The 13,095-nt window shown below is 43.7% G+C and overlaps 1 protein-coding gene across 1 annotated transcript in view; it reads left to right on the forward strand.

Moving 5' to 3' along the window:
- The window catches only part of DNAH2 (dynein axonemal heavy chain 2), a 243,720-nt gene that overhangs the window by 86,920 nt on the left and 143,705 nt on the right, over positions 1 to 13,095 (forward strand). The window contains exons 17-22 of the mRNA XM_056570087.1: positions 6,788 to 7,027; positions 7,109 to 7,297; positions 8,530 to 8,677; positions 9,724 to 9,916; positions 10,845 to 11,045; positions 12,764 to 12,920. Coding sequence (XP_056426062.1) covers positions 6,788 to 7,027; positions 7,109 to 7,297; positions 8,530 to 8,677; positions 9,724 to 9,916; positions 10,845 to 11,045; positions 12,764 to 12,920 — 1,128 coding nt within the window. The remainder of the gene's footprint in view (positions 1 to 6,787; positions 7,028 to 7,108; positions 7,298 to 8,529; positions 8,678 to 9,723; positions 9,917 to 10,844; positions 11,046 to 12,763; positions 12,921 to 13,095) is intronic.

Here is a 13,095-nt window from a genome sequence, read left to right on the forward strand (position 1 = left end):
TATTAGAGAGCAGTCAGAGAAGAGAGTATTGTCAGTATTGGAAAACAATCAGAGGAGAGTATTGTCAGTATTAGAGAGCAACCAGAAGGGAGTATTGTCAGTATTAGAGAGCAGTGAGATAAGAGAGGATTGTCAGTATTAGAGAGCAGTGAGAGAAGAGAGGATTGTCAGTATTAGAGAGCAATCAGAAGGGAGTATTGTCAGTATTAGAGAGCAGTGAGATAAGAGAGTATTGTCAGTATTAGAGAGCAGTGAGAGAAGAGAGTATTGTCAGTATTAGAGAGCAGTGAGAGAAGAGAGTATTGTCATTATTAGAGAGCAGTGAGAGAAGAGAGTATTGTCAGTATTAGAGAGCAGTGAGAGAAGAGAGGATTGTCATTATTAGAGAGCATTGAGAGAAGAGAGGATTGTCAGTATTAGAGAGCATTGAGAGAAGAGAGTATTGTCATTATTAGAGAGCAGTGAGAGAAGAGAGTATTGTCAGTATTAGAGAGCAGTGAGAGAAGAGAGGATTGTCAGTATTAGAGAGCAGTGAGAGAAGAGAGGATTGTCAGTATTAGAGAGCAGTGAGAGAAGAGAGAATTGTCAGTATTAGAGCGCAGTGAGAGAAGAGAGTATTGTCAGTATTAGAGAGCAGTGAGAGAAGAGAGTATTGTCAGTATTAGAGAGCAGTGAGAGAAGAGAGTATTGTCAGTATTAGAGAGCAGTGAGAGAAGAGAGGATTGTCAGTATTAGAGAGCAGTGAGAGAAGAGAGGATTGTCAGTATTAGAGAGCAATCAGGAGGGAGTATTGTCAGTATTAGAGAGCAGTGAGAGAAGAGAGGATTGTCAGTATTAGAGAGCAATCAGAAGGGAGTATTGTCAGTATTAGAGAGCAGTGAGATAAGAGAGTATTGTCAGTATTAGAGAGCAGTGAGAGAAGAGAGTATTGTCAGTATTAGAGAGCAGTGAGAGAAGAGAGGATTGTCATTATTAGAGAGCATTGAGAGAAGAGAGGATTGTCAGTATTAGAGAGCATTGAGAGAAGAGAGTATTGTCATTATTAGAGAGCAGTGAGAGAAGAGAGTATTGTCAGTATTAGAGAGCAGTGAGAGAAGAGAGGATTGTCAGTATTAGAGAGCAGTGAGAGAAGAGAGGATTGTCAGTATTAGAGAGCAGTGAGAGAAGAGAGAATTGTCAGTATTAGAGAGCAGTGAGAGAAGAGAGTATTGTCAGTATTAGAGAGCAGTGAGAGAAGAGAGTATTGTCAGTATTAGAGAGCAGTGAGAGAAGAGAGTATTGTCAGTATTAGAGAGCAGTGAGAGAAGAGAGGATTGTCAGTATTAGAGAGCAGTGAGAGAAGAGAGGATTGTCATTATTAGAGAGCAGTGAGAGAAGAGAGGATTGTCATTATTAGAGAGCAGTGAGAGAAGAGAGTATTGTCATTATTAGAGAGCAGTGAGAGAAGAGAGGATTGTCAGTATTAGAGAGCAGTGAGAGAAGAGAGGATTGTCAGTATTAGAGAGCAGTGAGAGAAGAGAGGATTGTCAGTATTAGAGAGCAGTGAGAGAAGAGAGTATTGTCAGTATTAGAGAGCAGTGAGAGAAGAGAGTATTGTCATTATTAGAGAGCAGTGAGAGAAGAGAGGATTGTCAGTATTAGAGAGCAGTGAGAGAAGAGAGTATTGTCAGTATTAGAGAGCAGTGAGAGAAGAGTATTGTCAGTATTAGAGAGCATTGAGAGAAGAGAGGATTGTCAGTATTAGAGAGCAGTGAGAGAAGAGAGGATTGTCAGTATTAGAGAGCAGTGAGAGGAGAGAGTATTGTCAGTATTAGAGAGCAGTGAGAGAAGAGAGTATTGTCAGTATTAGAGAGCATTGAGAGAAGAGAGTATTGTCAGTATTAGAGAGCAGTGAGAGAAGAGAGTATTGTCAGTATTAGAGAGCAGTGAGAGAAGAAAGTATTGTCAGTATTAGAGAGCAGTGAGAGAAGAGAGTATTGTCAGTATTAGAGAGCAGTGAGAGAAGAGTATTGTCAGTATTGGAAAACAATCAGAGGAGAGTATTGTCAGTATTAGAGAGCAATCAGAGAAGAGAGTATTGTAAGTATTAGAGAGCAATCAGAAGGGAGTATTGTCAGTATTAGAGAGCAGTGAGATAAGAGAGTATTGTCAGTATTAGAGAGCAGTGAGAGAAGAGAGGATTGTCAGTATTAGAGAGCAATCAGAAGGGAGTATTGTCAGTATTAGAGAGCAGTGAGATAAGAGAGTATTGTCAGTATTAGAGAGCAGTGAGAGAAGAGAGTATTGTCAGTATTAGAGAGCAGTGAGAGAAGAGAGTATTGTCAGTATTAGAGAGCAGTGAGAGAAGAGAGGATTGTCATTATTAGAGAGCAGTGAGAGAAGAGAGTATTGTCAGTATTAGAGAGCAGTGAGAGAAGAGAGTATTGTCAGTATTAGAGAGCAGTGAGAGAAGAGAGTATTGTCAGTATTAGAGAGCAGTGAGAGGAGAGGATTGTCAGTATTAGAGAGCAGTGAGAGAAGAGAGTATTGTCATTATTAGAGAGCAGTGAGAGAAGAGAGTATTATTATTAGAGAGCAGTGAGAGAAGAGAGTATTGTCAGTATTAGAGAGCAGTGAGAGAAGAGAGGATTGTCAGTATTAGAGAGCAGTGAGAGAAGAGAGGATTGTCAGTATTAGAGAGCAGTGAGAGAAGAGAGGATTGTCCGTATTAGAGAGCAGTGAGAGAAGAGAGGATTGTCAGTATTAGAGAGCAGTGAGAGAAGAGAGTATTGTCAGTATTAGAGAGCAATCAGAAGAGAGTATTGTCAGTATTAGAGAGCAATCAGAAGAGAGTATTGTCAGTATTAGAGAGCAGTGAGAGAAGAGAGGATTGTCAGTATTAGAGAGCAGTGAGAGAAGAGAGGATTGTCAGTATTAGAGAGCAGTGAGAGAAGAGAGGATTGTCAGTATTAGAGAGCAGTGAGAGAAGAGAGGATTGTCAGTATTAGAGAGCAGTGAGAGAAGAGAGAATTGTCAGTATTAGAGCGCAGTGAGAGAAGAGAGTATTGTCAGTATTAGAGAGCAGTGAGAGAAGAGAGTATTGTCAGTATTAGAGAGCAGTGAGAGAAGAGAGTATTGTCAGTATTAGAGAGCAGTGAGAGAAGAGAGGATTGTCAGTATTAGAGAGCAGTGAGAGAAGAGAGGATTGTCAGTATTAGAGAGCAATCAGAAGGGAGTATTGTCAGTATTAGAGAGCAGTGAGATAAGAGAGTATTGTCAGTATTAGAGAGCAGTGAGAGAAGAGAGTATTGTCAGTATTAGAGAGCAGTGAGAGAAGAGAGGATTGTCATTATTAGAGAGCATTGAGAGAAGAGAGGATTGTCAGTATTAGAGAGCATTGAGAGAAGAGAGTATTGTCATTATTAGAGAGCAGTGAGAGAAGAGAGTATTGTCAGTATTAGAGAGCAGTGAGAGAAGAGAGGATTGTCAGTATTAGAGAGCAGTGAGAGAAGAGAGGATTGTCAGTATTAGAGAGCAGTGAGAGAAGAGAGAATTGTCAGTATTAGAGAGCAGTGAGAGAAGAGAGTATTGTCAGTATTAGAGAGCAGTGAGAGAAGAGAGTATTGTCAGTATTAGAGAGCAGTGAGAGAAGAGAGTATTGTCAGTATTAGAGAGCAGTGAGAGAAGAGAGGATTGTCAGTATTAGAGAGCAGTGAGAGAAGAGAGGATTGTCATTATTAGAGAGCAGTGAGAGAAGAGAGGATTGTCATTATTAGAGAGCAGTGAGAGAAGAGAGTATTGTCATTATTAGAGAGCAGTGAGAGAAGAGAGTATTGTCAGTATTAGAGAGCAGTGAGAGAAGAGAGGATTGTCAGTATTAGAGAGCAGTGAGAGAAGAGAGGATTGTCAGTATTAGAGAGCAGTGAGAGAAGAGAGTATTGTCAGTATTAGAGAGCAATCAGAAGAGAGTATTGTCAGTATTAGAGAGCAATCAGAAGGGAGTATTGTCAGTATTAGAGAGCAGTGAGAGAAGAGAGTATTGTCATTATTAGAGAGCAGTGAGAGAAGAGAGTATTGTCAGTATTAGAGAGCAGTGAGAGAAGAGAGGATTGTCAGTATTAGAGAGCAGTGAGAGAAGAGAGGATTGTCAGTATTAGAGAGCAGTGAGAGAAGAGTATTGTCAGTATTGGAAAACAATCAGAGGAGATTATTGTCAGTATTAGAGAGCAGTGAGAGAAGAGAGGATTGTCAGTATTAGAGAGCAGTGAGAGAAGAGAGGATTGTCAGTATTAGAGAGCAGTGAGAGAAGAGAGGATTGTCAGTATTAGAGAGCAGTGAGAGAAGAGAGGATTGTCAGTATTAGAGAGCAGTGAGAGAAGAGAGGATTGTCAGTATTAGAGAGCAGTGAGAGAAGAGAGGATTGTCAGTATTAGAGAGCAGTGAGAGAAGAGAGTATTGTCAGTATTAGAGAGCAATCAGAAGAGAGTATTGTCAGTATTAGAGAGCAATCAGAAGGGAGTATTGTCAGTATTAGAGAGCAGTGAGAGAAGAGAGTATTGTCATTATTAGAGAGCAGTGAGAGAAGAGAGTATTGTCAGTATTAGAGAGCAGTGAGAGAAGAGAGGATTGTCAGTATTAGAGAGCAGTGAGAGAAGAGAGGATTGTCAGTATTAGAGAGCAGTGAGAGAAGAGGGTATTGTCAGTATTAGAGAGCAGTGAGAGAAGAGTATTGTCAGTATTAGAGAGCAGTGAGAGAAGAGAGGATTGTCAGTATTAGAGAGCAGTGAGAGAAGAAAGTATTGTCAGTATTAGAGAGCAGTGAGAGAAGAGGAGAGTATTGTCAGTATTAGAGAGCAGTGAGAGAAGAGAGGATTGTCAGTATTAGAGAGCAGTGAGAGAAGAGAGGATTGTCAGTATTAGAGAGCAGTGAGAGAAGAGAGTATTGTCAGTATTAGAGAGCAATCAGAAGAGAGTATTGTCAGTATTAGAGAGCAATCAGAAGGGAGTATTGTCAGTATTAGAGAGCAGTGAGAGAAGAGAGTATTGTCATTATTAGAGAGCAGTGAGAGAAGAGAGTATTGTCAGTATTAGAGAGCAGTGAGAGAAGAGAGGATTGTCAGTATTAGAGAGCAGTGAGAGAAGAGAGGATTGTCAGTATTAGAGAGCAGTGAGAGAAGAAAGTATTGTCAGTATTAGAGAGCAGTGAGAGAAGAGGAGAGTATTGTCAGTATTAGAGAGCAGTGAGAGAAGAGAGGATTGTCAGTATTAGAGAGCAGTGAGAGAAGAGAGGATTGTCAGTATTAGAGAGCAGTGAGAGAAGAGGAAAGTATTGTCAGTATTAGAGAGCAGTGAGTATAACTACCTGTCATGGAGGTTGTACTGTGCTCTCTCTATGTATATATATAATGAGAATAGAGTGGGTCATAGTATACCAGTATAACTACCTGTCATGGAGGTTGTACTGTGCACTATGTATATAATGAGAATAGAGTGGGTCATAGTATACCAGTATAACTACCTGTCATGGAGGTTGTACTGTGCACTATGTATATAATGAGAATAGAGTAGGTCATAGTATACCAGTATAACTACCTGTCATGGAGGTTGTACTGTGCTCTCTCTATGTATATAAATATATATAATGAGAATAGAGTGGGCCATAGTATACCAGTATAACTACCTGTCATGGAGGTTGTACTGTGCTCTATGTATGTATATAATGAGAATAGAGTGGGTCATAGTATACCAGTATAACTACCTGTCATGGAGGTTGTACTGTGCTCTCTATGTATATAATGAGAATAGAGTGGGTCATAGTATACCAGTATAACTACTTGTCATGGAGGTTGTACTGTGCTCTATGTGTATATATAATGAGAATAGAGTGGGTCATAGTATACCAGTATAACTACCTGTCATGGAGGTTGTACTGTGCACTATGTATATATAATGAGAATAGAGTGGGTCATAGTATACCAGTATAACTACCTGTCATGAAGGTTGTACTGTGCACTATGTATATATAATGAGAATAGAGTGGGTCATAGTATACCAGTATAACTACCTGTCATGGAGGTTGTACTGTGCACTATGTGTATATAATGAGAATAGAGTGGGTCATAGTATACCAGTATAACTACCTGTCATGGAGGTTGTACTGTGCACTATGTATATATAATGAGAATAGAGTGGGTCATAGTATACCAGTATAACTACCTGTCATGGAGGTTGTACTGTGCACTATGTGTATATAATGAGAATAGAGTGGGTCATAGTATACCAGTATAACTACCTGTCATGGAGGTTGTACTGTGCTCTATGTATATATATAATGAGAATAGAGTGGGTCATAGTATACCAGTATAACTACCTGTCATGGAGGTTGTACTGTGCACTATGTATATATAATGAGAATAGAGTGGGTCATAGTATACCAGTATAACTACCTGTCATGGAGGTTGTACTGTGCACTATGTGTATATAATGAGAATAGAGTGGGTCATAGTATACCAGTATAACTACCTGTCATGGAGGTTGTACTGTGCACTATGTGTATATAATGAGAATAGAGTGGGTCATAGTATACCAGTATAACTACCTGTCATGGAGGTTGTACTGTGCACTATGTGTATATAATGAGAATAGAGTGGGTCATAGTATACCAGTATAACTACCTGTCATGGAGGTTGTACTGTGCACTATGTATATAATGAGAATAGAGTGGGTCATAGTATACCAGTATAACTACCTGTCATGGAGGTTGTACTGTGCACTATGTGTATATAATAAGATTATTTCTCCTGTCCAGATACAACAAATAGTGGACAATTACAAAGCCTCCAACCTGAACATTTCGCGCTGCGCCCAGATGATAAGTGAGACGCTGCTGCTTCACATCGATGGGAAACAAGTTTTCCGAGACTTGGAGTTTCAGGAGGTGCAGGAGGAGCACCGGAGGATTGTCCAAGGTCGTCTCCAGAACCTCCATGATGACATCTGCAGCCTTATGAGGACCACCTATGAGGTCTTCAGATCAGATGGCCCTGAGGTACTGTCCGCTGACACCCCTATTACCCACCCACACCTATTACCGTCTGTACCAGATGGTATTGTGGTTCTCTCCTGGCAGGTCCAACAACACTGGGTGAACTACACGGAGAAGATGGATCGTCTGATTGAAGAGGCCTTCCGACTGAACATCAAGTGGTCTCTTCAGGAACTGTCCAAGGCCATTAACGGGGACATGAAAACAACTCAGATGCCCCTCTTCAGAGTCATGGTCATACTACAGAATGACGTCCCGGGGTCCACAGCAGAGGTATGAAAACTTCTATCGGTTCTTTACGACCTGTGGCTGTCAGGGCATGCTGGGAGTTTTAGTACAGCTGGAAATCCTCCGTTTGGAGACCACTGCCCTGAATATTATTCGACTAGTCATAATCCATACAAAAGAATAAAGAATGGAGCACTCACCAGGTCTTTATGGAACCGCAAACTTCTTTATTGCATGTAAGCTTCACAACGTTCCTACATGTGGGAATGAGCGGACAGATGGAGTAGGGTGGGGGAATGGGTTGGGTGATGGTCTGTATCACACAATCAGCGCTTAGTCAGACCCATTAAGGGGCCTGACGAAGCACTGATTACGCGAGACAGACAGTCGCCCAACCCATTAAGAGGCCTGATGAAGCGCTGATTGCACCATACAGACCGTCGCCCAACCCATTAAGGGGCCTGACGAAGCGCTGATTGCGCAAGACAGACCGTCACCCAACCCATTAAGGGGCCTGACGAATCGCTGATTGCGCGAGACAGACCGTCGCCCAACCCCTTAAGGGGCCTGACGAAGCGCTGATTGCGCAAGACAGACCATCGCCCAACCCATTAAGGGGCCTGACGAATCGCTGATCGCACGATACAGAACGTCGCGCAACCCATTAACAGGCCAGACAAAGCGCTGATTGTGCGAGACAGACCGTTACCTAACCCATTAAGGGGCCTGACTAAGCACTGATTGCGTGATACAGACCATCGCCCAACCTATTAGGGGCCTGACGAAGCGCTGATTGCGCGATACAGACCGTTGCCCAACCCATTAAGGGGCCTGACGAAGCGCTAATTGCGCAAGACAGACCGTTGCCCATCCCATTAAGCGGCCTGACGAAGCGCTGATTGCGCCAGACAGGCCGTCGCCCAAACCATTAAGGGGCCTGACGAAGCGCCAATTGCGCGATACAGACCGTAGCCCAACCCATTAAGGGGCCTGACGAAGTGCTGATTGCGCGATACAGACCGTCGCCAGACCCATTAAGGGGCCTGACGAAGCGCTGATTGCGCAATACAGACCATCGCCCAACCCAAGCCACGCCTATCCAACTGTGCCTGACTTTTGTATAAAAGGTTTTTATTAGTAAGAAAAGAAGAACAAACAGCAATAAAGGTAAATGGCTGCAGTCACCTTATAATCATCCGGTCTGGGGGGTCAGAATATGATGACCATTGCACTTTAAATCTCACGTCCTGAAACTACTGTAACCCCTTTTTGCCCAGGTGGAGTTCTCTCCCACCCTCTTGCAGCTGGCTAACATAGTCAATAGCGTCAGCTCCGACATCTTCACCACCGTGTCCAAGTTCAGGAGGCTCCCGGACATGCTGACGAAGAAGAAATCTCAGCGGGACGCCATCCACGCCATCCTAGGTAAGAGCTAACAGATCTGACTGCTGACCCAAAAGTACGCCCTGGACGACTAAAGCTGCGTGATGGCAGAGCTCACCCAGTGCCCAGGTCTCCTTCTTTTTTCTCCTCTTTATGTTTTCTGAATAGTTGGCAGAATTTGGCATCATGTCATTCAGGGTGCGCTGCCAAATGCTTCTCAATGGGATTTGTCATTCCGAGGGGCATAGCATCATGTGACCACTGATGTTGTGCACTCCGAACCAAATTGGGGCTTGCACTCTTAAAGAAGTACTACAGGACTGGAAAACTTATTTCCTACCTTAAAGGGGTACTCCGGTGGAAAACTTTTATTTATTTATTTTTTTATCAACTGGTGCCAGAAAGTTAAACAGATTTGTAAATTACTTCTATAAAAAAAAAAATCTTAATCCTTCCAGTACTTATTAGCTGCTGAATACTGCAGAGGAAATTCTTTTCTTTTTGGAACACAGAGCTCTCTGCTGACATCATGAGCACAGTGCTCTCTGCTGACACCTGCAGAAAATCCCCATAGAAAACATATGCTGCTCTGGACTAGTTCCTAAAATGGACAGAGATGTCAGCATAGAGCACTGTGCTTGTGATGTCAGCAGAGAGCTCTATGTTCCAAAAAGAAAAGAATTTACTCTGTAGTATTCAGCAGCTAATAAGTACTGGAAGGATTAAGATTTTTTTAATGGAAGTAAATTTACAAATCTGTTTAACTTTCTGGCACCAGTTGTTTAAAAAAAAAAAAAATAATAATAAAAGTTTTGCACCGGAGTACCCCTTTAAGATTTTTATATAGAAGTAGTTTACAAATCTGTTTAACTTTTTGGCAGCAGTCGTTTCGATTTTTTTTTCAGCCAGAGTTCCCCTTTAATAGAAACAGCTGATTGCTCGTAGTCCCAGCAGGAGGGCACTATCAGATTATTTAGGGACCCTTGTATCAAGTAGGGATACTTGACCCTGGATGTACGTGACCAGGGGACCCCACCGGTAGTAGCAGATCCTCTCCTTGTACCTTTTTCTGATCTTTTGTGTTCCAGAACGAGATGAAGAAATCAAGAAGATCCAGGCTCAGATCAGCGCAGGAATGGCGGCCAACGCTTCTCTCCTCCAAACCTACTTGAAAACCTGGGATTCCTTCCGAATGATCTGGGAGCCCCAAAAAGACACACTGATCCGCCGATACCAGAGACTTAACCCCATGGTGTCTGCGTTTGATGCTGACATTGCACGGTGAGTGTATTTGTCCTTCCACCATCTCGTTGATTCATAGCGATAAGAGTTTCACAGATTGTCCACTTATGGGAGGACAAGGGTACCAAAAGGATTGGATGTATCACAGAGGGGTACACAATATTAAAATGTAGCTTTTATTTGGATATTTAAAAATAAAATAAAAACCACAACACACTTATACTTGGTGTAAGGACACCCTCAAAAAGGCACTGAGGACTAGTGCCCTATCAAAGGGAATAACAGACTATTGAGATGATAAATGTCTGTATGAGGATTGTTAGGGAGAATGGGGCCAAGACAGATATAAAGTCCCTAGTTGACCGTAATGGGGAGATGTGATGAGGTCTACCCCTACTCCCACAGGGACTGTCGGGGCACTCGCCCTAAAAAGAGAGACCCCTGCCCTGAGCTACCCCTGGGACTACACCCTAGAAGTCCCTAGGTGATATTAATTCACTTCGTTGCACTGGTGTTACCCGACGCGTTTCTCCCACATCAGTGGCTTCCTCAGGGGTTAACCAGGCAATTAACAACAATAGTTTAAAATTACACAAGGAAAACAAAAAATGGTATCACCATTAAATACAGGGGTGCATAAGAAAATAAATCACACACAGTGTATTAAACAACATCAAGTGAACCATGGACTGGTGAGCATTGGCATATAGCACATACCTGGTCCGGTGAATGGTGCTATCTATCTCTGCCGTATACCTGGGGGTAGTTGACCACCCCCAGGTGTATACTCACATATAAGTCCCACTAAGCCGCAATGGCGGTCTCCCTGCGTGCGTCCACCACAGTGGTGGTGACGCGCAGCCTCGGGTGTCCTAGGAAGGCGATAAGTTCCGTCTTGATAGCGTTCCTTCTCTCCCGCTGCTTCCTTGGTTCTTTAGAGCATCTGACTTTAGTATTATTCTCACAGATACACCGAGCTCGCCAACAACGTCCAGAAGCAGGAGACTGTGCAGAACATCCAGTTCGTCATGCTGGACTGTAGTCAGCTGAAGTTCGCCTTGGTCCAACACTGCAACGAGTGGCAGAACAAGTTCACCGGTCTGCTGAGGCATATGGCTACCGAGAAGCTAATGGAGCTTCATGCCTACCTGAGCAATAACGCTGAAAGGTGAGAAATCGGCATCATCTTGTAGGTAACAGTAACATACGGAGCTGCATTCACAAGTTTTCTCATTGACAAACACAGCCTAAGGCTAAGTTTCCACTTGGTTTTTGAGCCAAAGCCAGAAGTGTTTTCAAAAGGAATAGGACATATAAAGCATTGGTCTCCAACCTGCGGACTTCCAGATGTTGCAAAAAACTACAATTCCCAGCATGCCCGGACAGCCGTTGGCTGTCCGGGCATGCAGGGAGCTGTAGTTTTGCAACATCTGGAGTTCCGCAGGTTGGAGACCACTGATATAAAGGAAGGACTTATACTTCTCCTCACTTATGGATCCACTTCTGACTTTGGCTCATAAACTACCAGAAAAAAAACCAAGTGGAAACTTAACCTAACCTCCCAGCTGTTAACCTAACCTCCCAGCTGTTACACTATAGTTGTCGATAAAGTCTCCCACAATGCAATAAACCTGTATGTCCTGTTAGCAGCCTGGACCAAAGAAGCATCACTCTGAATGCAGCTCTGGATGTGACTGGAGAAAGTTGTACTGTAACTTTTTCTCCTATGCTGAAATGATACCATATTGGGTGAATGCAAGCAAAGAATATCCCGCATCCATGGTGTAATATTGTTACACCTTGCGCTCCGGCCACTTCCCCTGGCCGTGAGCGCACTGTCCCCCTCTCCCCTGCTGCCGGGTGGGCTGGGATTCGCATCGCGGGATGCTCCCGCATAGGGAGTCCAAGCCCGTCACTTACCACGCTCCTCTCCTGCTTCTTCATCTGCCACTTAGCTCCGGCACTCGCGTCCCCGTCTCCTAGGGCGCGCGCGCGCCGGAGCTCTGAAATTTAAAGGACCAGTACGCCCATAATTATGTGAAACACCTGACACTATTTTATGAGTCCCTGCACCTCCCACTCTTCCCTGCCGGATCTTCAGTGCCATTTGCCTTAGATTAAGCGTTCCATACTGTCCGTTTGCCTTGCCTGTGTTCTGACCCTTCCGCTACGTTATTTGACTACGCACCTTTGCCGCCTGCCTTGACCATCTGCTAAGTCCGACTACGCCTGTGCCTCATCCTACTGTACTTCGCCTCGCCCAGCTACCTGTGTGGTCGAGTCATATCGGGGGGTAGCCACCTGGGTGTCGCCTGCCGCAGCAAATCCATCCTGCCTTGCGGTGGGCTCTGGTGCAGACCAGCGGCACCTTAGACTCCGCTCCCCAATAGTCACCGTGTCATCTGCCACTCAGGCCAGTGGATCCACATCCAGCATCGTTACAAAGATGAATACAAATCCGGATTTATTGAAGGTTACACATACAGGAGTACATTACAGACACCATAAAATCCTCTGACGCGTTTCACGCTCACATCGCTTAGTCATAGAGTTAGTCATAGACTCTATGACTAAGCGATGTTAGCGTGAAACGCGTCAGAGAATTTTATGGTGTCTGTATGTGTAACCTTCAATAAAGCCAGATTTGTATTCATCTTACACCATGGATGCCGGATCTTCTTTGCTTGCATTGTATCCTAATATGAAGCTGTGAGCGGTATCGGTGGGTCCAGGCACAGATGTTGGAGTTCAGCTGGGTGAGCTGTTGCTGCATTGTTATATGATATTGGGTGAATGCAGCTCTTCTGCTACAGTGTGTCCGGTGCTGCACATTGTGCATTCCAACATTTTGTACCTTTGCTTTACTGAACATTTTTCCTTTTTTAGTGTGGTGAAGCCTCCCCAGACTCTAGAGGAACTATCCCAAAGTCTTACCCTGTACGAGACCCTTCAGAGTGACCTCTCCAAGACAGAAAGTCAGATCATGCCGATTCATGACCAGTTTGAAATCCTTAAGAAGTATGAGGTGGTTGTGGATGAATCTGTAAGTAAATCTCAGGTTTATCAACTTAGAGGTTCCCGCACTAGACATCTTATCCCCTATCCAAAGGATAAGATGTCTTATCGCCGGGGTCCTGCGGCTGAGGACCCCCCGCGATCTCTCTGCTGCACCCGCCATTCGTCTAGAGCGTCTGGTGCAGCGCCTTAGGCTCGTTACG

Source organism: Hyla sarda, chromosome 4 (genome assembly GCF_029499605.1).
Source record: "Hyla sarda isolate aHylSar1 chromosome 4, aHylSar1.hap1, whole genome shotgun sequence".
Taxonomy (NCBI): domain Eukaryota; kingdom Metazoa; phylum Chordata; class Amphibia; order Anura; family Hylidae; genus Hyla; species Hyla sarda.